Here is a 25,122-nt window from a genome sequence, read left to right on the forward strand (position 1 = left end):
ACACCTCCTCTTTCAGTTTTTCCTTCTCATCTCCACGTTTTTGCTCCTTCCCGCCCTCTGCTTCTGGTTTCAGCCCTCTTGGAGGCATGACTCTTCCATGTGTAGTTTCAGTCGATCTGGCACCGCCCACAGCTCGTAGCCATAGCTGAGGACGAGAGATCGACGCTTTGATTTCATGCTCGGCTCTCTCTCCGCCTCCATCCATCATTCACACCTGTCCATCTCCTGCTCCACCCGCCGCTCGCTGCTGAACACGGAGGGTCGAAGACCTTCTGCACAAACCGCACTTTCCCGACCAGGACCTCTTTGTTCCTCTTAGATGCTAATAGATATCTTGTTGCCAATAATAATCGTTTTTCTTGTTGATGGGCTGTTTACACTGGAAACATTCGTCTCTCACAGACTGTTGATAAATGGTCAGACTCTCAAACACCAGCGAACAGATGTGTCTGAGCCGAGGCTGCTGGCTCGCTCACCTGCTTTATTTCATACTGGCATGAACATAATAACTGAACATCAGCATTAAGTGCTGTTTATTAAGCAGTAAGTGCAGAGAGGTTTCAGTGCTCTCCTTTAGATTAAAATAAAAGTCAATAACTGAATTCAAGGAGCTGTTTGGCTTTGATTTATTGTCTCTGGAGGTGAAGTCGAAGCAACCGAATCGTCTCCGGTCACAGTTAAACGCTCAGCCGCCGTGACTCTGCAGCGTTTTGTAAATGAAAGCAAAGGGAAAGTGGAGCGCCGCCAGTCCCAAACCTCCAGGGAGCAAAGCCGGTCCCTGCGAAAGTCTCAAACACGCCGACTCGACCTCGGCACATAAAGAGCAGGTGCAGTCTGTGTGCTGAGGGTGGAGGCACTGCAGTCTGCAGCTCAGCAGGCCAGCGTGTGGACAGCAGATCTACCACTTCCTGTCCTCCAAAGCCTCCACACACAGCACTGACTGCAGCTTTGCAGCACTAACACATGCAGTCGTCACAAAGCTGAAAGCTTTTACCGCCGTCGCAGGTTGAACGCTCTGCTCAGCGATGTGCTTATTTACAGGGCTATTCTTGGTGCGCTCCCATCTCACTGACCCACATCTATCAGAGAAGTGTGGGCAGGTATCGGTCCTTATCTTTGGAGACTTGTTATTTCTTCTTCCTCTGAAGCTCGGACTGAGTTTGAGAAAAAAGGCGTTGGGGTTCGCAGCTCCATCCGCCTGCAATCAGCTGCAAAATCAATGAAATGTTTGGTAAATGTGCTGAAGGTGAGCTGGTTACTGCAGGCTGCACGTGTTGTTCCTGAGCATCGCAGCTCCTGCAGAAGCTTCTGATTCTTTGTCTCACCTGCACCTGCTGCCTCACTTTGTTTTGCTGCTGATTGAACAGATTTCATCCGGGATGTTTTTATCCGTCGCCGGTGTTCCTGGGTAAATAAAGATTAGGTTTCGGGATAATCAGCATGGCTGTATACGATTCTCTTCATAAGAAGTGAAAATCACCCTGAATCTGAAATCTGTTTATTGCATGTGTACGTTGAGGTGTTTTGAGCTTCTGATCCTCTGCAGCAGCAGCAGCAGTGTTGGGCGTTCATGCTCTCCAGAGGAAGAACCCTTTCAGTGTAAATGTCTGTTTCCTGTCTGGATTACCTCCACGTGAGCGTTGGAGCGTGTTTGCTGTCTGCGCAGGTGTATAAGGAGGACCTGCCTCAGCTGCGACAGCAGAGCAGAGAGAAGAAGCAGCAGGTTGGATCTCTGAAGAGGCAGAAAGGACCGGACCAAGGCCTGCGACTGCAGTTTGTTCACGGGTAACTCAGCCGGCCTGTGGTCGTTGTAACATGCAAGCTTTATGTCATTAAAGGTCACACGTGGGGCGTGTTTTTACTGCGGTTGAGTGATATTAGATATTATTATAACGGTGTTGTGTTAAAATCTCGTACACACCGCTGAGCATAATCATCGTTTATCCTCTACAAGACATTAAAATAAGAAACCACACAGACACGTTTCTGTGGGTGTAACAGAGAGACAACACTGCCACCATCAGGTCAAACTGCAAACAGCATCAGCCAAAGATGTGCATGATCACACGTGTGTGTCTGTGCAATACTAAAAAATGATTTCTCTGTGCAGTTACCGTGGCTACGACTGCAGGAACAACCTGTTTTACACGCAGGGCGGGGAGGTGTTGTACCACGTAGCAGCGGTGGGCGTGGTCTACAACCGTCAGCTGCATAGCCAGCGCTTCTACCTGGGCCACGACGATGACATCCTGAGCCTCAGCATCCACCCGCTGAAGGACTACGCCGCCACGGGACAGGTGAGGCAAACACGGGACCGACGGTCACGTGGTCGTCTGGACTGTGATGGATGATGCTGTGTTTAAGGCTACAATCGAATGTTGAACAGAAAGATACTTTAGCATTTAAAGCAGGGGTGTCGAACTCCAACCCTCGAGGGCCGGTGTCCTGCAGGTTTGAGATCTCATCCTGGGTCAACACACCTGAATCACATGATGAGTTCATTCCCAGGTCTCTGGAGAACTTCAGTGCATGTTGAGGAGGTCATTTAGCCATTTAAATCAGCTGTGTTGGATCAAGGACACATCTGAAACCTGCAGGACACCGGCCCTCGAGGCCTGGAGTTCAACACCTGTGGTGTAAACGGACCTGGAAGGTCTCTGGGCTGTGACTTAAAGACAGTTTAGTTTTATCCATAATTGGTATTTATTTGGATAAAGTTGAGTTTTGTTGATCATGCTCCACGTTTCCAAATCTGCACATTTGGAGTGCCGCAAGGATTGATTTTAGGGCCTCTGTTATTTAGCTTGTATATTACTGACCTCACACTGGGCTGTGAGGATGTTCAAATTCTCCTGTGTGCAGATGACAGTCGTCTGTGGCCACAAAGCTTTGTGTACACGGTCCCTGCGACCCTGACATGGATTGATATATGGATGGGTGGATGGATGGATGGATGGATGGATGCATGGATGGATGGATGGATGGATGGATGGATGGATGAATGGATGGATGGATGCATGATGGATGGATGCATGGATTGATAGATGGATGGATGAATGCATGAATGGATGCATGGATGAATGGATGGATGCATGGATGGATGGATGCATGGATGAATGGATGGATGGATGCATGAATGGATGGATGAGTGGATGGATGCATGGATGGATGGATGGATGAGTGGATGGATGCATGGGTGGATGAATGAATGGATGGATGCATGGATGAATGAATGGATGGATTGATGGATGGATGCATGGATGGATGCATGGATGGATGGATGAGTGGATGGATGCATGGATGAATGAATGGATGGATTGATAGATGGATGCATGGATGGATGGATGAGTGGATGGATGCATGGATGGATGGATGGATGAGTGGATGGATGCATGGATGGATGATGGATGGATGGATGGATTGATAGATGGATGCATGGATGGATGGATGCATGGATGGATGGATGAGTGGATGGATGCGTGGATGGATGGATGGATGGATGGATGGATGGATGGATGGATTGATAGATGGATGCATGGATGGAAGCATGGGTGGATGGATGCATGGATGGATGGATGGATGGATGAGTGGATGGATATTTGGATGGATGAATGGATGGATGGATGGATTGATAGATGGATGCATGGATGGATGCATGGATGAGTGGATGGATGCATGGATGAATGAATGGATGGATTGATAGATGGATGCATGGATGGATGGATGAGTGGATGGATGCATGGATGGATGGATGGATGAGTGGATGGATGCATGGATGGATGATGGATGGATGGATGGATGGATTGATAGATGGATGCATGGATGGATGGATGCATGGATGGATGGATGAGTGGATGGATGCGTGGATGGATGGATGGATGGATGGATTGATAGATGGATGCATGGATGGAAGCATGGGTGGATGGATGCATGGATGGATGGATGGATGGATGAGTGGATGGATGCATGGATGGATGAGTGGATGGATGCATGGATGGATGCATGCATGGATTGATAGATGGATGGGCTTGTCTGATTGTCTATTTTTTATCATTTTAAGGTGGATATTGGATAAGCAGTACTTCTCCAGTTTTATGGACTGCATACTGCACCGTGTAGGTTTTTTTGGACACTCCGAGTTGCCGTGACTATTATTAATCGGCTTTGATCAGCTTATCTGTTGTTTCATGTTTTGCTATTTAAAACTTGTTGTTCTGCAGGTGTTGCAGGAGCTTTAGTTTCTTCAGACCGTCTGCACCTTCGTCTGCTCTGCCACAAACCTCTCGCTGTTTCTTCTTAACGTCGCATTTAATGTTGGTGCTGTGCAGGTGGGGAGGGACCCGGCCGTCCACGTGTGGGACATCCAGACTCTGAAGTGCCTCTCTCTGCTCAAAGGCTTTCATCAGAGAGGAGTGTGTGCGCTGGACTTCTCAGGTGTGTGTGTGTATATGAGCACGTACACACTGTGTATAAGGATGGATGGCAGCACCGTGATTGATAAAATCCTGCTTTAAAGACTTAAAGAACTGAGCGTCTTCACCATGTTGGTAAAACCAGGGGTGATGGACGAGGGCGGAGCAGCTGTCTGGTCCTTTGTGACTATCATGGAGACATAATTTACAAAATAAACAGGACAAATTAGAGTGAACGTCTCGCACTTCAGTCCACCTTTTATAGGCACAGTGCATTAGAGATCCACAGGACACGACACATTCCCACCTCACTGGAAACATCAAAACTTGATTAAAAGCATTAAAATAAAGGTAAATGACAATGTGACATTAAGAAAACGAGCCTGAGAGTTCACAGATACTAAAACGGTCAACATCGTATGAAACAAAGTCGTCTCTGGAGGCGTTCACGACATTTTTGTGTCTGCAAAAGATTTCGACGTCACTGCAAACTGTGGTCGACACGACTGAAAAACTGTGGGTGTGTTTTACACGCCAGCTTATTTTAAAGCTTTGATTGGACTCACAGTAAACAGCTGATCTGTGTTTCCTCTCACAGCTGATGGGAAGAGTCTGGTTTCGGTGGGAATCGATGATGGACATTCGATCGTCGTCTGGGACTGGAAGAGAGGAGAGAAGCTCGCCACTGCCCGGTACTCGCCTGTCTGCTGCTGACCTTAACGTTTACCTGCACAGAGCTGCAGCTGACGGTTACTGACTGTCCGTCTTCTCTCAGGGGTCACAAGGACAAGATCTTCGTGGTGAAGTGTAATCCCATGGTCACGGACAAACTGGTCACTGTGGGAATCAAACACATCAAGTTCTGGCAGCTTGCAGGTAAAACTGCAGCGTCGATGTTTCACTTTGTCGTTTAGCTTTTATCCCACAGCCGCTCGCCATAACTGGCACCAGTTTAAGCAGGTGAGCCGGCCCCGTACAGGCGTTACAGGTGTGAGGTTTTACCCTGGCAGTCTGTGGGGACTGACTGGAGCCCCTGCTGGACACTAGAGGAGCTGCTGCAGGGTGCTGTAGGTCACAGTGTGACGGAGCACTTCCCCTCTGTCCTCCAGGTGGCGGTTTGACCTTCAAGCGCGGCGCTTTTAGGAGCATCCGCCGGCCGGAGACCATGATGTCAGTGTGCTACGGCCGCACTGAGGCGCTGGTGTTCTCCGGAACCGCCACCGGAGACGTTTACATCTGGAAGGAGCCGCTGCTGCTGAAAACGGTGAAGGCCCACGACGGGCCGGTGTTCGCCACGTTCTCCCTGGACAAGGTGAGGAGGGCAGACCTGAACCCCACCCACGGCCTCTGTGAGGTATTTAAACTCAGTGACATCTGCTTGTCTGCAGGGCTTTGTGACGGGTGGGAAGGACGGCGTGGTGGAGCTGTGGGACGACATGTTTGATCGCTGCCTGAAAACCTACGCCATCAAGAGAGCAGCGCTGTCCCTGGGGTCGAAAGGTGCTTAGATTCAGTCACGATTACAGCTCCACCTTATCGTTTAAGGTGGACTGACTGTGCCCTGATCCCACCAATCAGAGTCTGAGATTCTGTTTGGACACGCAGCTCAAAGCACGCGAGAGCGGCGTGACGGCTGATGATGTCATCAGTTTTTAAAGACTCTGATGGCTGAGCTGATGTTTACAAAGATAAACAATAAGCAAACGTTTGATGCTGAAACGTGATCGTGGTGTAAACTCAGCCAGATGTTAAACATCTGCATGCTGTGTCACTACGAGCCTCAGCCAGTGGGTTTGCTGCCTGTACCAGGCTCACCTGTGGCGTCTCCTGACAGGTGAGACTCAAACCCACTGACCACTTCATGTTTTCAGTTTTTCTCCTAACAACACAGAGATGCTCTGTAACTCGGTGGAGTTTCATATGTAACCTGTGGAGCAGAACCTCTTCTGTCCAACGCTGCCATCATGTGGACGTGCAGCTGAAACTGCAAAAATATCCAGGTTTGGAAAAGAGAGCAGTTACTGGAAAGAGCCGCCTTTAGTCCAGGCTGCTCAGCCGATCACAGAGACGATTACAGAGAGACAGTAATTAAGCCAACCCGATCGCCCAGGACACAGGGAGATCTTTTTGATTTTGCTTTAATCATTTCGGCAGCTTCATCTTTATAAAAAGGAAACGAGGCAGACTAGAGAAACTCAGACCGAAAAACAACTACAGAGAGACTTTACAGCAGAAACAGAGACCAGAAAAGACGATACAGAGATGTGTGTGTGTGCAGGACTGTTGCTGGAGGACAACCCGTCCATCAGGGCCATCACCCTGGGTCACGGTCACATCCTGGTGGGAACCAAAAACGGAGAAGTTCTGGAGATTGACAAGACCGGACCCATGACCCTGCTGGTGCAGGTGGGAATACTGTGTGTGTGTGTGTGTGTGTGCACCTGTTTCCATGGTGAGGGGACGTCTGGTGCCTGTGGACCTGATTTCAATTCAATTCAGTTTTATTTATACAGCATGAAATCACAACAACAGTCGCCTCAAACTCTTTATATTGTAAGGCAGACCCTACAATAACACATACAGAGAAAAACCCAACAATCATGTGACCCCGTATGAGCAGCACTTTGGCGACAGTGGGAAGGAAAAACTCCCTTTTAACAGGAAGAAACCTCCGGCAGAACCAGGCTCAGGGAGGGGCGGGGCCATCTGCTGTGATTGGTTGGGGTGAGAGAAGGAAGACAGGATAAAGACATGCTGTGGAAGAGAGACAGAGGTTAATAACAGATATGATTCAATGCAGAGAGGTCTGTTAACACATAGTGAGTGAAGAAGAAACACCCAGTGCATCATGGGAATCCCCGGCAGCCTACGTCTATTGCAGCATAAACTAAGGGAGGATTCAGGGTCACCTAGTCCAGCCCTAACTATATGCTTTAGCAAAAAGGAAAGTTTGAAGCCTAATCTTGAAAGTAGAGATAGTGTCTGTCTCCTGAATCCAAACTGGAAGCTGGTTCCACAGAAGAGGGGCCTGAAAACTGAAGGCTCTGCCTCCCATTCTACTTTTAAATACTCTAGGAACAACAAGTAGGCCTGCAGATCGAGAGCGAAGTGCTCTAATAGGGTGATATGGTACTACAAGGTCATTAAGATAAGATGGGGCCTGATTATTTAAGACCTTGTATGTGAGGAGCAGGATTTTGAATTCTGGATTTAACAGGAAGCCAACAGGAGAAATCTGCTCTCTCTTTCTAGTCCCTGTCAGGACTCTTGCTGCAGCATTTTGGATCAGCTGAAGGCTTTTCAGGGAGTTTTTAGGACTTCCTGATAATAATGAATTACAGTCGTCCAGCCTGGAAGTAATAAATGCATGAACTAGTTTTTCAGCGTCACTCTGAGACAGGATATTTCTAATTTTAGAGATGTTGCACAAATGGAAGAAAGCAGTCTGATATATTTGTTTAATATGTGCGTTGAAGGACATGTCCTGGTCAAAAATGACTCCAAGGTTCCTCACAGCGTTACTGGAGGCCAAGGTAATGCCATCTCCTGTCATGTGTCTCCTGTTCCTGCTGCACGTTCACATCATCATGGTAATATTGTGTGTGTGTGTGTGTGTGTGTGTGTGTGTGTGTGTGTAGGGTCACATGGAGGGCGAGGTTTGGGGTTTGGCCCCCCACCCCCTCCTCCCCGTTTGCGCCACCGTCAGCGATGACAAAACGCTGCGGCTGTGGGAGACGTCAGCCAATCACCGCATGGTGGCCGTCCGCAAGCTGAAGAGAGGTCAGAGTAACGGGACGGGCGTCCGCTTTTACTAATGTCCCTGAACGCGTCACAGCTCCAGATTGCCAGTAATCGGATACTTGGTGCGTGTTGCAGGCGGTCGCTGCTGCGCCTTTTCTCCTGACGGGAAAGCGTTGGCGGTCGGTCTGAGCGACGGCGGCGTGCTGGTGGTGAACGCAGACACGCTGGAGGACCTGCTGAGCTTCCACCATCGGCGTGACGCCATTTCTGATATCCGCTTTTCCCCAGGTACACACACACACACACACACACACACACACACACAGTCATTTACTGCAGATGTTTCATTCTGTGCACTTTGAAATCAGCTGTTAAGCTAACACGTGTCTGCCTGGACTGTGAGACACCCTGGAGAACGCACCAGGCCACGGTGCTAACCGCTGATGTGTTTCCTCCTCCTTCGCTGGTGGCAGCGATGAGCTGAAACATCTGCAGCCGTTGGCTCTTATATCACATGCCGCCTGCTTTTTTATCAACGGTTCCCTTTGACGAACACATCAGGAGAAGCTTTACAGAACCCCCCCAGATGAACACAGCTCTTTGTTGAGGTGTTGCCAGGTCAGGCAGGTAGATATGGAGGGTGAAAATAACCAGCCACAGTTTCCTGTCCTGACTTCTGTCTTACAAAAAGAGGAGGATCAGTCAGAACACCACCTTCCTGCACACACGCTGCGAGGTTTTATAAAGACGGCTGTCGTGTTTGTAAATGTGTGAGCTTCGCTGTGCACATGAACTGTTGTAACTTAAAGGCAGAGCCATGAACGTGCTGATTTGCTGTGATCTGATCTTTTGTGGGTCATGTGACAGACTGTGTGTGTTCCGGGTGTTCGTGCTCTCAGACTCAGGTAAATACCTGGCGGTGGCGTCACACGACAGCTTCGTGGACATCTACAACGTGCTGAGCAGCAAGAGAGTCGGCATCTGTAAAGGAGCGTCCAGTTACATCACGCACATCGACTGGGACGCCCGAGGTAGCACACGGCTCTCTCTCTCTCTCCCATCCGAGTCGCTCTCACACCTGCACACACCTGACAACAGCAGTGCTTGTTAAATCATAATTTCACACTTTAGATGCTGCCCTCCGCCCAGCAGGGGGCGCTGTTTAACAGAGTAAAGGCCTCAGAGTAAACGCTGGGCCTCTGGAGACGAGCGTCCTCCGGTTTTTCCCGCTCGGTGAGCAGCCGGCGAGTGTTTGCGGACATGTTGGCGTCTTCTGTGCAAACTGTGCTGCTGTCTGCTACCAACCAAAACAACCACGCTCAGGTTATTGGTCCATATTTCCATAGCAACCAGAGGTTATCAGGGGTCACCGACCCGTCCCTAATGTGACTGAGGACTAAGTTAAAGGGTAAATGCTAATTTTGAATGATGCACAGAGAGTCTGCGAGCAGACGGCGAGATCTGCGAGCGCGTTCAGCCGCTGCGTTATTCTTAGTCCAGACGATGTTTCTCTGCTGTCTTTGTGCTGCAGGTAAACTGCTGCAGGTCAACACGGGAGCCAAAGAGCAGCTGTTCTTTGAAGCCCCGCGAGGAAAACGACAAACCATCAGAAACTGTGAGGTCAGTGTGCATGCTGAGCGAGAGGAGGAGGAGCTGGGGTTCATGATGTCACGCCTCCAACGTATTTCCAGCGGCGTGAACGAGTCCGTTTGTTTCGTACCGGAGACAGAAAAGCTTGACGTGTGGAAACGACCCGTGTGTGTCGTGTTGTGTGTGTGTTTGTGCAGCTGGAGCGGATCGAGTGGGCCGGCTGGACGTCGGTTCTGGGCTCCACCTGTGAGGGAATCTGGCCGACGCACAGCGACATCACCGACATCAACGCCACGTCGCTCACCAGAGACCACGCGCTGCTCGCCACCGGAGACGACTTTGGCTTCCTCAAACTGTTCAGCTATCCCGTCAGAGTACGACACACAACCTCAACGACACACACACACACACACACACACACACTGTACAGAGAAGACTGCATTCTTTCTAGTGGCCAGCAGGGGGCGACTCCTCTGGGTTCAACGCTGTCTGATTGTTCTGAAGTGCTCGCCTCGCGGTTTCTCAGCCACAGCCTCCCAGGTTTCAATGTGGCGATAGAAAAGTCAGTTTGGATAACTTGTGTGACTTCCTGTAAAGTTAGGACCAATCAGAGTGCCCCTCTGACCTCAGGTGTTTGAGTGTGTGTACCTTTCCTCTTAAGGACCTGCTTCCTTTCCTCCTGCAGGGTCAGTACGCTCGCTTTAAGCGTTACGTGGGCCACAGCGCACAGGTCACAAACGTCCGCTGGGCTCAGGATGACTCCACGCTCCTGACGGTGGGCGGGGCTGACACCGCCCTGATGATCTGGGTGAGGGAGCGAGGAGGCGTGGTCAGCGTGGAGGGGGACGGGCCTTTGTTTCGCGACTCCTCGCTGTCTACGAGCGGTCGGCTGTCGCGAAACAAAGGCCCGTCCCCCTCCACGCTGACACCGCCCTGATGATCTGGGTGAGGGAGCGAGGAGGCGTGGTCAGCGTGGAGGGGGACGGGCCTTTGTTTCGCGACAGCCGACCGCTCGTAGACAGCGAGGAGTCGGATGACGACATCGAGGAGGACGGAGGTTTGAAAATATTGTTTCGATAAACACGAATCCAAAGTTTACAGTTTCGTCTTTAATCGTAGCATCGGCAACATCATGAACAGAGAGCAGCGCTGGTGCTAAACTCAGCAGACGTCTCTGCACCAGCTCACAGTTCAAAAAACGAGGTTCAGATCTGCACCAAACACGATGGCGTCGCCCTTTATCCGTACTCCACCTCTCAGCTATCGTAGCTGTGACATCATAAAGCAGACACAGACAAACCTTCATGCATCCAAACAAACACGAACAAAGTCTCTGCCTGAAAGCTTCAATGCAAAAATGTCTGGATCCAGGTGTCACATGACCTCTCAGTGAAGCACCAACATAAACCCAGAAGCCGTCCCTCAGATCTGTAACTGTGTGTGTTTAAAGGCTACGACAGCGACGTCGCCCGCGAGAAGACGGTGGATTACACCACGAAGATGTACGCCGTCAGCATCAGAGCGATGAGAGGAACCAAACCTCACCAACAGCTGAAGGAGCTCTCTGCTGAGGAGAGGTACGCACACACACACATGCACACGCACACACGTGCACACACACATGCACACACACACCTGCACACATACACGTGCACACACACATGCACACGCACACACGTGCACACACGCACACACCTGCACACATACACGTGCACACACACATGCACACGCACACACGTGCACACACGCACACACATGCACACACACGTGCACACACACATGCACACGCACACACGTGCACACACGCACACACGTGCACACACGCACACACATGCACACACACATGCACACACACACCTGCACACATACACGTGCACACACACATGCACACATACACGTGCACACACACATGCACACACACACCTGCACACATACACGTGCACACACATGCACACGCACACACGTGCACACACATGCACACACGCACGTGCACACACACATGCACACAAACACCTGCACACATACACGTGCACACACACATGCACACACACACGTGCACACATACACGTGCACACACACACTTCTGTTTTTTACCATCATAATGAATCAGGATCTGTATTTTGGGACGGGTGCATTAAAAACATGTCGGAGTGTTGCTGGTAAAATATGACAAAGGCTCCCATATCTGAGCGCACACTAATGAAAAACATCACATTGCAAAAAACACTAGTGATACTTCCTAATACTGCAAACTAAATCATGTAGAATACTTTATGACATTTAAAAAAATCTGTAGCTTGTTTTGTCCAAATTTGTAACAATTATTTAATATATGAACAAAATAAATCTTTATGAAAATCAGAGACAGTTGAAGAGAACATGCTCTAAAATAAAACAAGGAACAAAACTTCACCGAAACTCAAAAGCTGAGACCGAGCAAGATGACAGGTAATAGTCAAAGACACTAACACAGTAAGACGGGACAAAGAGGGAGAAACACAGGACGTGATAAACTCGTACAAATGAAATCTTAACATCTTAATCTTTTGCTGACAGCAGCGAAAACATCCAACCAGAAAAATACAACAAGAGCTTCAAAGAAGTTCAAAATGGCTAAAGAACAGAAAATCGTAATCAAGAACTCTCCAGCCAGTCAGAGGTCACTCTGTGAGATTACATCTCTGTCCTGGGAGTGAGCTGGCAGAAGAAATCATGCAGTCGAAGCCCGAACAGCAAACCCATAATAAACACTGGGACCACACATTTTAACACAGCCTCTCAGCTTCAAGCTCCACAGACTTCTCCGGTTTCTTAAACGTGCAGGATGTCTTCGTGCTCTCTGTGATTTCCTTTAACGAGTTCTTGAGCTTTGTTTGACTTTCCAACATGTTCTATCCTCGCTGTCTGTTTCAGTGAAGGTGACGTTCCCTGTGTGCGCGCCCGTGTGCTGATGTGCTCGTGCATGCTCAGGCTTCTGCATGCTGAGTGGATCCTTCTGGCTGCGTTTGTAATATCGGTGTTCACAGTTCACTCAACAACAAAGGGCACCTTCAAGGAACAAATGTGTCTGCAGGGTCAGAAAGCTGCAGACCAAAGATCGATCTAAGCACCAACCAGGTTCCTTCTTCTGAAGACAAATGAGGTTTATTTGTTAAAATGTTACCATATTATAAATTATTGTGAAGAAGCTGAGCCTGGTGTCAAACGTAGATAACTGAGGGGCCTTTCATATGAACTTGTTTTGAGCAGCCACCTATCCCACACGGGGAGCTCTGGGCTTTAGGTTTTAAGTCATTGAGTGGGTGTAAAACTGATCTGGTTGCAGATTTTCACAGAGCTTAAATGTGTTTTTCAGCCCTGCAGATTTCTCCTGAACTCACAAAGTTATGACATCTCAAAAAAGCTGTAAAGATGGTTAAAAAGAGGACAAACCTGAGCCCACCCCCGTGGACCTGCAGGGTGCATGCATAAATATACTACAGTAATTGTAGAACATTAAATCAGCTGATTGCGAGGTGGTCATGTGGGAACTTTGACTGGGTTTATATGAAGTGAGGATTTTCCAGCCTGTAGAAATGGGGTTTTCCAGGCTGTGGAGTAGCAGCATCAGGTCTGTGCTCTGAGTTCATGCACAGAAGCTCCCGGTGTGCACGTCTTCTCTTCCAGCGCCTCAGTGACAGAATCTCTGACCAAATCTAGAACTTGCAGGTATTTGGAAGAAAATGGGCGGCTCCAAGTTTCAGAGTCCGGAGAATCTTTAATGATAAAGGGTGCCCGTGCTGACTGATAACTCTTGTTTTGTCCCTCTGTGGTACCCTTAGTTCCTGAGTGTTGCTGCTGCTCTCTGGCCTCGTAGAAACTCTTAATATCTCTGCTGTGTTTTAACTTGCATTCCCCTGGAGGCAGGGCATTGTCAAGTAAGTATGAGCCAACACTTACTGTGTGGATGGTCACACTTAAAACCTCAGCTGCAGCCACTTTGGATCATTTATTAAAGCCCAAAAGCAGAAATCTCTCATTTACAAATCCATTCAAACTCTTCCTCGATCAGACATAACACCACGACTCGTCGAGGCGTGGACTCAGCAGGTGTGAACAGGTCCTGTAGGTCCTGCTAGCTGTGGGGTGGAGCCTCCGTGGATCCGACTCGTTTGTCCGGCACATCTCACTGAGGCTCGACTGGACTGCGATCTTTTAAAAACACCTCAAACTTGTCGCTGTGCTGCACAGACCGTTCCTGTTTGTGGAGGAAGGAGGCCGCGACCTTCCTCCATCGCTCTGTGGTCCAGTTCTCATTGTTGGTGCTTTCAATGGCGGACGGGGGTCAGCCTGGTCAGCCTGACAGCTTTCTATCAGAACCAGCATGAAGCTTTAGCCCGTCTGTTGGATCGGACCACACAGACCAGGCTTCAGTCCTCACACGCATCGGCCTCCACGGCCCCGTCGCTGCTTCACCGCTGTTCCTTCTTTGGACCATAAAAACTGACCCCTGCAGACCCACACAGAGCTGCCGTTTCGGAGACGCTCTGACCCAAACTGGCTCGTAGCCTCACACTCGCCCATTTTTCTGCTTCTAACATCAACTTTGAGGACAAAATGTTCACCCGCTCCCTGACAGACCCCGCCCACTAACAGGTGTCATTGGTGTTACCTGTCAGTGCTCATAATGTTATGTTGGATCGAGTTTTGGCCTAAATATGTTCGGAGCCTGACTGCAGGTAACGTGAGCCGACTGGACACACCTGTGTTTGTAAGACCACAGAGATCACAGAGTGTCAGGACAAAACCAGCCGCCATGTTCAGGGAGCGGTCTCTAGGCTTTTGGGACAACAATATTTCACCTGATGGAAGGACAGGATGTCACTTCCTGTTCCTGTGGGACTTCATCAGCAGAGAAAGATGTTCTATGGGGAGCTCGGCTGAGAATAGTCGGGTTTTCTTCAGAGTAACATCTATCAGATGTTTGGTATCGATGATACTGCAGCAGCCACCTGTGTCTCCCTTTGATAAACAGTAATCCAGGCTCTCTAAGTTCTCAGGTACAGGGCTGCACCTGCTGCTGTGAGGCCACAGGTGTACCTGTGCACGTTAGCCTGCTGACACGGTTAGCTGCACTAGCATGTTAGGCTGGCAGCCTGAGGATTAAACAGCAGCAGCAGCATGGTAGCGTTTTGTTAGCATGTACTTTTAGCCACAGTGTCTCTGAGGAGGAAAGCCTGTGTGCATGTGTGTGTGCATGTGTGTGTGCATGTGTGTGTTGAGTCTAAGTGTAGATAAGAGTGCGTGACTGTGTGTGTTTCTAAAGCTCTACCTTGGTTCTATCCCTCTGCTGTCCAGGGCATCCAGGTAACACCTGCCTGCCTGTACACGTCCTCTTCATCGTGTTCGCATCACACGCTGGCATTTCATGAAAACGTTTCAGTGCATTTTCGTCCTGTTCGGTCACTTTCATCTCTCCGTCATGCACCACTTCTCTTACGGCTTTGGCGCTTTGATGAACCGTTCGCAGCACTGAGCGATAACGTCTCGCTTCAGTTGCTAAAAACGAAAGTTTATTTGCCAACGAGGAGCCTGTGCAGACCCTGCGGACCCACGTCCAAACCAGTCGTGCTGGAGGACGATGCTGTGGTGGTGGACCTGCCCTCGTGGACTCTGACGGTTTGGTCAGAAACGTGCTCATGAGTAACCCGCTGGAGGTCACACAGAGGAGCAGACACCTGTGCAGCTCAGCTCCTGTAACGTCTGCTGGTATCTGCTCCTCCACATGTGCAGGGAGATACAGACGGTCCGTACCATCCTGGAGGAGCTGACGGGGGTGCACCACCACCTGCTAATCTATTTCCTTTTTGGGGTGGTCTCATTGTTGCCCCTCCAGTGCACCTGTTGTCACTTTGAGTTGCACCTGTGCAGGTGAAACAGGTTCATAAGTGGATACTGAAGTTTAACTGTTGTTACCGTGACGATCGACGATGCAGTGGACCTGGTTCACTCACCGCAAAATCCTGCAATTACTGCAACAGTTACTAGAGTTATTACTCTGATTAGTAGCAGAACCTTCCTCCTGTAGGTTTCAGGTGCTTCGGCAGGTCGACGCTCTCGGTTTAGTGAAAGGTTGCATTAAACTCCGCCTCTTCCCTCTAGTCGCCAACAGACAACAAAGAGCACAGTGACGCTGTAACGTTAACAAATCTGAGTGATTTAACTCTGTCAGAAGCAGAACGGCTGCTCTAACCCAAATGGCTGCTGGTCTGAGTTCACAGAAAGAGGGCGGAGCACCAGCACACCGCCGGATCAGCTGTTTAACCCCCCGATGTGTAGTTCATGTTGTCTCCATGTCTGTGCTCCACCCGTGTGTCTCTGATCTCGTCCTTTAACATGTAAATGAATGTTTTTCTGTCTTTGACTCATCGACCGATTCATTGACACGCTGATCGATCCTCCAGGCCGCCAGTGAGCCGAGCGGCGCCGCAGCCCGAGAAACTCCAGAAAAACAACGTGTCCAAGAAGAAGCGGCCGGTCGAGGTGAGTCTGTCCGTCCGTCCGTCGGCCCGTCTGTCCGTCTGTCCCTGCGTTCACCGTCCGCCTCTCCCTCTCCAGGACCTGATCTTGGACCACGTCTTTGGTTTTCGGGGCTTCGATTGTCGTAACAACCTGCACTACCTCAACGACGGCGCCGAGATCGTGTACCACACTGCCGCCACCGCCATCGTGCACAGCCTGAGCACCGGTAACACAAACAACACACCTGAGTGACGTGCCGTGGACGATGAGTCCTAACGTGAGGTTGTTTCAGCAGGACGGACGCACGAACAGTCGGCAGGCGTTGGTGTCCGAAAGATGTTAAAGTCTCTGTAAATGCATCTCTGCATGTGCCCCTTCTACCTGCTGCACAGAAACATGATGTCAGTGATGTAACATTTAATATTCAAAAGCTTTTATGTTTGTGAAAACGGTTTTACCAGGTAAATTATTGTTGTTGTTGTTAAACAGTTTCTGCTGAGCAGACTCAGCTTCATGCACACCTGTGGAAACGTGTTCAGGTTGTATCTACCTGCTCGCACACAGGAAGCAAAGATGTTGCGCTCCACCGGATCTCATCCACAAAAACACGCCTCTTACCTCACAGAGCCGTTCGGCTGCGATTGGTCGGTTCGTGTTTTATGCTGCAGCCACACTGAGGTGGATGGAAGCTGCAGCACAGAGTGATCGTGGCCGAGTTCGGTGGACTTGTGATGTCTTTGCTTCGCAGATGGAGACCGGCGGTCTTCAAACTTTGGTGCATTAAGACGGTGATGAAACGGCGATAACGTGTCTGCTGTCAGCTTGTGGCTAAATGGGCTCAAGTTGGCAATTTCATGCAGTCTGTTTGTGACAATCCGGCGATCAGCTGTGAGGAAACAGCCACAATTACACATTTGTTGCTGCACAGAGATGCACATTCAGAGTGCGGCCAAAACCTCACAGATCACGTGTCCATAAATCAGGACACGGATGCTGCAGGACGGCAGTTTAACTGCAGAATGACAGACGTGACAGACCAGGACCCGGCTCGGGTGAGCTGTGCAATCACCTTTGGATGGAAAGTGGTCGGCGTGCTGCACGCTTCAATGACCACTTACGCTCCTTTGATAACAGACAAAACTCAGCGCAGTCGTCACAGGTACACAAAGTCACAGATTTGTGCCTGGGTGTTGCCATCCTGTGTTTTTTGCTTTGGGTCCAAAAAAGCACCTTAAAATCAGCAAACTCTGATTGCTGTCAGTGTCGCCCGTCGCTGTCGTGTAGCAGCAGATTGCTGATCTCCGGCAGCGTGGGCGGAGCTTTGCACAAGAAAAGCACAGCTTCTGACGACATCACCAGAAAGAGCACCATCCATTAGAACGAAACCGTGTCGTTAGCTCACCTGCATGTGTGCGTTTGCAGCCCCACAAACACCACGAGTGTGTCCGTGACTCGTGCTGAATGAAGCGACGACTGAGCTTCAGCCAGAACTGGAGTTTATTTGGTGCCTTGCAGGTAAAACGTGTCTGTTTACGTGTCTTTGCAGGAACTCAGAGCTTCTACCTGGAGCACACGGACGACATCCTGTGTCTGACCGTCAACCAGCACCCCAAATTCAAGAACATCATCGCCACCGGGCAGATCGGTACGCTTCGGTGTTTGTGTGTGTGGCGTGTCGCTGTCGGAGCATGGCCGTGTTTTCCTCCACTAACTGTACTAAAGAGAAGTCCCGCTTTCTCTCCCTGCTTCCTGTTTAACCCGCCTGCTTTGCTTTATTTCTACTGACACAGTGGAAACTGACCGACTCACCGACAGGGAGCAAACGCTTATTGCAGCTGTGAGGCGCCACGTCGCGACAGTTTCTCCTCGAGGTCTGCGTTTAAAATACAGGAAGTGGGGTTAATTCAGCCAATCAGGAAACACAAGCAGAGCTTCACGTCCCAGAGTTTGTTGTTTTGGTATCGAACCGTAGAGCAGCCGAAGCGATCCGCAGTCAGGAACGTCGAAGCTCCGCGCAGACGCAGGATGAATGAAACGTTTTTTCTGCCTGGCTGTGACTCACTGCAGGTTTTCATGTTGTTGTCTTTGTGTGTGTGTTTTTGGCCGGCCTCATTTGTCACCATCGCTCTCACAACACCTCAGGTGACGGCGGTGAACTCCCAGGTAAACTACAAACGACCCGCACGCCTCCCATCACAGCAAACTGAAACCCAGAGCGCCCGACTCAACCAGACGTGTCGGTTTGGTTTTTACTGCTACGTCTCATAAAAACATGCAAAGAAACAATTTAAACAAAATATTTTTGCATTTTTAATCGTTTTTTTCAACAAAATGTTAACATTTATAAAAATAATATTTTTCTGATAAATGTTCAGAAATTTCATTAAATATTTAAAATATATTCATGTTATACAAAAACTTTAAAAGCTCTTCAAAATTCTACTTTTCCAGCAGTGCATCAGCATTAACACATTTTTCATATTGTCTCATATTCTTAATCATTGTTTTTTGCACACATTTAAATAAATATTTGTTCCTGGGTAACTTTGTATCAACAAACACAGGATAGTTTCACCACATTAAATGATTGAAGTGACTCATTTCTGACGACTGATGTTAGTTTGTTGGATTTTCCTCGATGATCGATCAATATGATGTTTCTGCTGCATGTTTGACGCTCGTCTCAAACTGAACTCATTCGATTTGTTTAACGAGTAGTTAAAGTACTCGAGTACCAAACGCAAACTCTTGTGCCGTCGTGCTTTCCTGACCCGAACGCTCGGATTAAATAAATGGGGCGCGAGCGCTTTAGCGTGTCAGTGAAACAGCGTCTGGTTTTCAGGGTGTCTGTCGGCTGCACCGACCCCTCTGTGTCGCTGTCGTAGTTTATCCCTCTGTGGTCGTGCTGACGCTGCCTGTGGCTGTAACGGCGATAAACACTCGCTCGTCTCCGCGCAGGAACGACCCCCTCGATCCACGTGTGGGACGCCATGGGCAAGCAGACGCTGTCCATCCTCCGCTGTCCGCACAGCAAAGGCGTCGGCTACGTGAACTTCAGCGCCACGGGAAAGCTGCTGCTGTCCGTCGGAGTGGACCCTGAACACACCATCACGGTGTGGCGCTGGCAGGAAGGTCAGAGACTTTCAGCGTGGTTTGATTCGCGTCCCTCTGTGGTGGCAGTAACCATGGTAACCAAGGCGTGTCTCCTCTGCAGGATCTCGAGCGTGCGGGAAAGCCGGACACCCGGACCGGATCTTCGTGGTGGAGTTTCGGCCCGACTCGGACGCTCAATTCGTGTCGGTGGGAATCAAACACGTGAAGTTCTGGACGCTGGCCGGCGGCGCGCTGATGTACAAGAAGGGCGTGGTGGGGACGCTGGAGGACGGCAGGATGCAGACGATGCTGTCTGTCGCCTTCGGTGCGGTGAGTTCGCCGCTTCGCCCCGGGGCCCCTCAGGAGCGTCGTTCAGTCGAAGCACGTAAGCTGACCGTGTCTGTGTTCACGTTTGCAGAATAACTTGACGTTCACAGGGGCCATTAACGGGGACGTGTACGTGTGGCGAGATCACTACCTGCTGCGGGTGGTGGCGAAGGCTCACACCGGGCTGGTCTTCACCATGTACACCACCCTGAGAGACGGACTCATCGTCACCGGTGGAAAGGAGAGGCCGTGAGTCACACGCCGACCGCTTCACCTGTATCGAGAACCATCTTCATAATACAGATTTTATTAAAAGGATGTTTATATATGATGTCATGAAAACGGGACCAACCATGAGTTTGGAAGTTTTCTACTTCCTGAAAGCCGCCAATTCTCTGTGGACGGACGTCGCCACAGAAACAGAGATCAGCTGATCTCTGTGTGATGGCCTCATTCGTGGTCCTCTGTTTAAGCTGTTTCAGTCTGCAAGCTCCTTTGCAACCCAACCTCCTCTTTCGTGCTGTTTCTAGTTTTTCAGTTTTTGTTTTCTCCTTCGTGGAAAAAATGGAAAATAAAAACTGTGTGTTTGTGCGTCAGGACGAAGGAGGGCGGAGCAGTGAAGCTCTGGGATCAGGAGATGAAACGATGCCGAGCCTTCCAGCTGGAGACCGGGCAGCAGGTGGAGTGCGTGCGGTCGGTCTGCAGAGGCAAGGTGAGATCTCGACATCCTTTCCCCGCTCCTCCTCCTCCGCCATCACCCGTCCGTCTTCCTCATCGCCTCGGCCTCTCGTCTTCCTCAGGGTAAGATCCTGGTGGGGACGAAAGACGGCGAAATCATCGAGGTCGGGGAGAAGAACGCGACGTCCAACCTGCTGCTGGACAGTCACGCTCGGGGGGGAATCTGGGGTCTGGGCGCTCATCCAGCCAAAGATCTCTGCATCACGGCGAGCGACGACGCCACCATCCGCCTGTGGGACCTCGCCGACAAGGTGCATTCATACATATGTCAGTGATTGGAGTCCAGGCTCTTTAGGACGGTGGTGGTGGATGCTGGGGTGGAGGAGAGCTAGAAACAGCAGGCGCTGCTGCAGGTTTGCGTGATGTGGTGCAGCGAGGGCTGGTTAAAGAAATCTTCTCTCTCTGGTTAGAAACTGCTGAACAAAGTGTGCGTCGGCCACGCGGCTCGCTGCGTCAGCTACAGCGCAGACGGAGAGATGCTGGCGGTGGGGATGAAGAACGGGGAGTTCCTCCTCCTCCTCTCCAATTCGCTGAAGATGTGGGCGAAGAAGCGAGACCGCAGCGCCACCGTCCAGGACATCCGGTAAGAGAGCGAGCGCGGGAGCGAAGAATGAAAGCGCTGGATGTTTGTTTGACTGAACTCTGTGCGCAGCTTCAGTCCCGACCGGCGGCTGTTGGCGGTCGGCTCCGTGGAGAACACGGTGGACGTGTACGACGTGAGCGCAGGGCCGACGCTGAACCGGCTGGTTTACTGCAGCGACATCCCCGCCTTCGTCCTGCAGCTCGACTTCTCTGCTGACAGCTGCTACGTACAGGTACACCCACAGCTGGAGGTCTCTTCCTGTTAGACGGGGGCTCTTCCTTCCCACAGTCACCAGGTGCTGTGATACAACTGCTCTACATGTATATGTACACAAAAAACACACACACCCTACAAAACCCCCGGGCCATCCTCGGTCCAGCTACAGATCACACACACACACACACACACACACACACACACACACACACACACACACACACACACACTCGTTCTGCTGACGCGTGCATCACAATCTCACCTGCAGGTGTCCACGGGAGCTTATAAGCGGCAGGTGTTCGAGGTTCCTTCTGGAAAGCTGGTGAGCGACCCGATCGCCATCGACAGAATCACCTGGGCAACGTGGACCAGGTAACGCACAAACACGGCTCATGGTCGCCCGCTCGACCCCCGAGCTAACCCGACAACGAGCCGCGGCGCTGACTCGCCCTTTCTGTCGTCTCTTCTTCAGCATCCTGGGAGACGAAGTTTTGGGGATTTGGCCTCGAAACGCCGACAAAGCTGACGTGAGCTGCGCGTGTGTGTCTCACGGCGGCCTGAACATCGTCACCGGCGACGACTTTGGATTGGTCAAAGTGTTCGACTTCCCCTGCACAGAGAAGTTTGTGAGTTTGTGGCCACGTCTCATTTATTCAGTATTAGTTGTTCGGAGGTAGGAAAGGAAATAAATGAAGGAGTCGAGGAGTCGAGGGCTTCATGAGCACTAACGGAAAGAAACAAAGTCGCAAGTTTGAAGTTAAACTTTTGACCTTTTGATCTCTGAGGATATCAAACTTGTGTAGCTGAGGGTGTTTGTAGGCTCAGGTTCAGTTTATTCTTTGTATCCAGGACTAAGTTGATTAAACGGACGCACGTTTGCTTCGTTTCCGTCTGCAGGCCAAACACAAGCGCTACCTCGGCCACTCGCCTCATGTGACCAACATCCGCTTCTCCCACGACGACAAATACGTGATCAGCACAGGAGGAGACGACTGCAGGTAACCCGATCACCGATCAATAACACAACCATGCACTCAGGAGAGATTAAACTAATAAAACTGTTTTTATTCTCTCTGACTACAAAGACAAGATGCTGCGACGGGCGCATGAACCTTGGTTTTCACACGTGTGTCTTTATTGATGGTTTCGGAGTCAAACACCTTCTAAACAGATTCTTACAGCAGTTACAGTCTCACCTGTTTTCCACCTGTTTTTGCTGTGAGCCTGTAAATGTAATTCAAAGTGCTCACTGTTAAAATATCTTCTAAGATTAGGAAAGTTATGACTTGTATCCAACACTTCTGTTCGTGTTTAAGAGATTTCAGGTAAAGTTTAAATAGGGGCGGGCTTTACGTTTGCGTAATACCGATCTGCACCACAAGGTGGTGCAACAAGCCCATCGATGTTTTTTTAACCAGTTTAAACTTCGTGTTTAAAGCAGAAGAAACTGGGACTAAAAGGAAGTTAAAGCGCAGCGGTCGCAGGGGCAACGCTGCCCCCTGGTGGACAAAGTCTTTGTTACAGTTTGCAGAAGTTGACAACACAAAATTCCTTGAATGCCTGTTTGTGTGTTTCAGTGTGTTTGTGTGGAAATGTCTGTAAACACTCGGATCCACAGCGCCTTAAACAGACCACAAGTGGATCCAGAGGGAGTCGAACCCACAACCGGCCCGAGCCTCCAACGCCACGTGGGCCAGACTGCGACTAACCCTCCACGACGGACGGATGCATGGACGTGAACACAAATCCTCGGGAGAACCCGCGGACTCTATCAGCTGATGTTTACATGTTTGTCGTTTTCTTTTTTGGTCACATGGTGAAAAAAACATTAAAATTTGTGCAAACAGGTTCATAAAGTGAGGGAGCGCACAGCTGTAAACCAATCAAACGACAGACCCCTCCCTCACTTTGGTCAACCACACGCTCAGATTTGCACGTCAGTGCGCCCCCTGCAGGGCTCAGCGGGAACCTTCCTGATGGATCACATGACTCAGAGGATCCATCAGCTGGTATCTGACCAAAACCCACAGGATGACCTTGTTGGACGGTTTCTGCCACCTGCTGTTACCCATAAGGCCTTGCGTTGGGTCGTCGCAGTGGTTTGAACATTTAAGACATTCCAGTCGGCTCAAAGCTGCTGCTTCCACAAAACTGAGCAGAAATCAGAGTTTAAGGCAGCTCTAACTGAGCCGCGCTGAAGGTAATTAAAACGGCTTCAAACGAACGTACGGAGGCCCACAAGTGTCACACGAGAACTATTTCTCGGTAACCTGAAGATACTCGGTTACATTCAGGGGTTATTTTGGCAATAAGTCATTTACGATAAAATTCACACGCATCTGTCAAAGTTTCAAAGAAAACAGAAACTATAAAAAGAGACGTTAAAGTTAAATTAGGAGGAATAAACGCAAAGACACAAACGGCACAGCAAACGAAATTAAAATGTCATTAAATTAAAGAAAAAGAAAAGACTAAACTAAAAGATTTATTACATCGCTCTGTTTTCTTTTCTTTGAGGTGGATTCATTTTTATCTTCAAGTAAAACACAAAAGTCTTTGTTTATATAAAAACGAAACACCGACATGAAGCAAAATAAAAACTACGAGAAACAAAATGAAATCACCACGGGGGGGGTCAAAGGTCATCCTGGTACATTGCTCTGGTTTCTGTTTGGTTTTGATGCAATCAGCATCTTATTACGTGTTGTTGAAATGAGCCGATTCGAGCGGGCGTTCTGGTCAAACTAAGATTTCTTTATGCAGAAAACAGAAACGTTAAACTGCTTTATAATAAAAAATAATCGAATGCAGTTTCATATTTACAGAAACTTTGTGAAGTTTGTCTGAAAAAACAAAAAGTCTCACGGTCACGTTTCATGTCAGCGCCTTCACTGCATCTGTGGTTGGACATCGTCACACTTAAGTGCCTTTCCGGATCTTTCTACCTGTGTTTGTTTCTTTTGGACGAGGTTCATATGCTTGATTTATTTGTTTTTAATCCATAATTGAACTCGTGTTTTCTTTTTTGTACTCTGTCTGGTGCTACACTGAGAATGTTCATCCAAAAATGGACGTTTAAAAAAAGAAGCTTTTTGCTTTGCTGCTGCTTTTTGTTTGAAAGACGTGAAACATCCAAAGCTTCGTGATCGTACCAACAAGCAGGAAAAGATATTTGGAGACATGTTCATGTTTCTCGGAGCGTGGACGAGTCTGTGTGTCGGATTATTAACGTGTAACTGTCGTGAAACGTGTCAAAGAGTCTGTGTGTGTAACCATGAACGAAAAAAAACCTGTGAGAAACCAACCGACTGCTGACTCGTTTATCCACACACACACACACACACACACACACACACACACACACACAGTATTGACCCTCAAAGCTGAATATAGATGGATATGTAGCTCCTTAGCAGCTTATAAAGTTTTGCATATAAAAATATATTACGTAGTTTTTGCTCTGTCAAATTGTATCTCGCCCCTGCAGCGGTCTATCCTTCAAGCTCTCGCAGGTGTTGATAGCCCGGATCTTGTTCTTACTGTTCAGCTGACTCCTCAGGACTTGCCCCTCTGCAGGTACTTGGTGGTTGCAGCTTTCCTAGCGGCCTCTTCATGGATCCCATTCGCCTGTGGGATCCCCAGGTACTTGTAGCCAGTGTTGCCAACTTAGCGACTTTGTCGCTGTATTTAGCGAGTTTTCAGACTATGGGCTCAAAATGTGGTCATAAATATTTTGTACTTGTAAATCGGTTTTGTACTTGCAGATTTGTGTGTGTAAAAAAGATTTGTGTGTGGACTTAACCAAAAAAACCCTGCAAGTTACAACTACGAATTTTGACCCTATTTTTCTTCCTTTCATCTGATTGGTGAATGTCATGTCAATCACAAATGTAACAATCCAATCAGAGAACAGATGGGTTT

General features: G+C 49.3%; 1 protein-coding gene across 1 annotated transcript in view; it reads left to right on the forward strand.

The window, feature by feature from the left end:
* LOC143421856 (echinoderm microtubule-associated protein-like 6) overlaps window positions 1-24,499 on the forward strand; it is a 43,032-nt gene extending 18,533 nt beyond the window's left edge. The window contains exons 15-45 of the mRNA XM_076891977.1: window positions 1,667-1,785; window positions 2,111-2,297; window positions 4,329-4,434; window positions 5,011-5,104; window positions 5,188-5,288; window positions 5,522-5,724; window positions 5,801-5,912; window positions 6,691-6,818; window positions 8,051-8,192; window positions 8,289-8,441; window positions 9,053-9,184; window positions 9,685-9,773; window positions 9,941-10,117; window positions 10,429-10,572; window positions 10,702-10,706; window positions 10,748-10,800; window positions 11,194-11,320; window positions 16,187-16,265; window positions 16,341-16,470; window positions 17,791-17,889; window positions 19,203-19,376; window positions 19,459-19,667; window positions 19,756-19,913; window positions 20,262-20,376; window positions 20,465-20,653; window positions 20,813-20,985; window positions 21,055-21,217; window positions 21,470-21,573; window positions 21,674-21,827; window positions 22,099-22,199; window positions 22,779-24,499. Of these exons, the coding sequence (XP_076748092.1) occupies window positions 1,667-1,785; window positions 2,111-2,297; window positions 4,329-4,434; window positions 5,011-5,104; window positions 5,188-5,288; window positions 5,522-5,724; window positions 5,801-5,912; window positions 6,691-6,818; window positions 8,051-8,192; window positions 8,289-8,441; window positions 9,053-9,184; window positions 9,685-9,773; window positions 9,941-10,117; window positions 10,429-10,572; window positions 10,702-10,706; window positions 10,748-10,800; window positions 11,194-11,320; window positions 16,187-16,265; window positions 16,341-16,470; window positions 17,791-17,889; window positions 19,203-19,376; window positions 19,459-19,667; window positions 19,756-19,913; window positions 20,262-20,376; window positions 20,465-20,653; window positions 20,813-20,985; window positions 21,055-21,217; window positions 21,470-21,573; window positions 21,674-21,827; window positions 22,099-22,199; window positions 22,779-22,803 (3,945 nt within the window). The 3' untranslated portion in view covers window positions 22,804-24,499. The remainder of the gene's footprint in view (window positions 1-1,666; window positions 1,786-2,110; window positions 2,298-4,328; window positions 4,435-5,010; window positions 5,105-5,187; window positions 5,289-5,521; window positions 5,725-5,800; window positions 5,913-6,690; window positions 6,819-8,050; window positions 8,193-8,288; window positions 8,442-9,052; window positions 9,185-9,684; window positions 9,774-9,940; window positions 10,118-10,428; window positions 10,573-10,701; window positions 10,707-10,747; window positions 10,801-11,193; window positions 11,321-16,186; window positions 16,266-16,340; window positions 16,471-17,790; window positions 17,890-19,202; window positions 19,377-19,458; window positions 19,668-19,755; window positions 19,914-20,261; window positions 20,377-20,464; window positions 20,654-20,812; window positions 20,986-21,054; window positions 21,218-21,469; window positions 21,574-21,673; window positions 21,828-22,098; window positions 22,200-22,778) is intronic.
* Window positions 24,500-25,122: the final 623 nt, after the last annotated feature.

Source organism: Maylandia zebra, linkage group LG13, assembly GCF_041146795.1.
Source record: "Maylandia zebra isolate NMK-2024a linkage group LG13, Mzebra_GT3a, whole genome shotgun sequence".
In the NCBI taxonomy this organism is placed as follows: domain Eukaryota; kingdom Metazoa; phylum Chordata; class Actinopteri; order Cichliformes; family Cichlidae; genus Maylandia; species Maylandia zebra.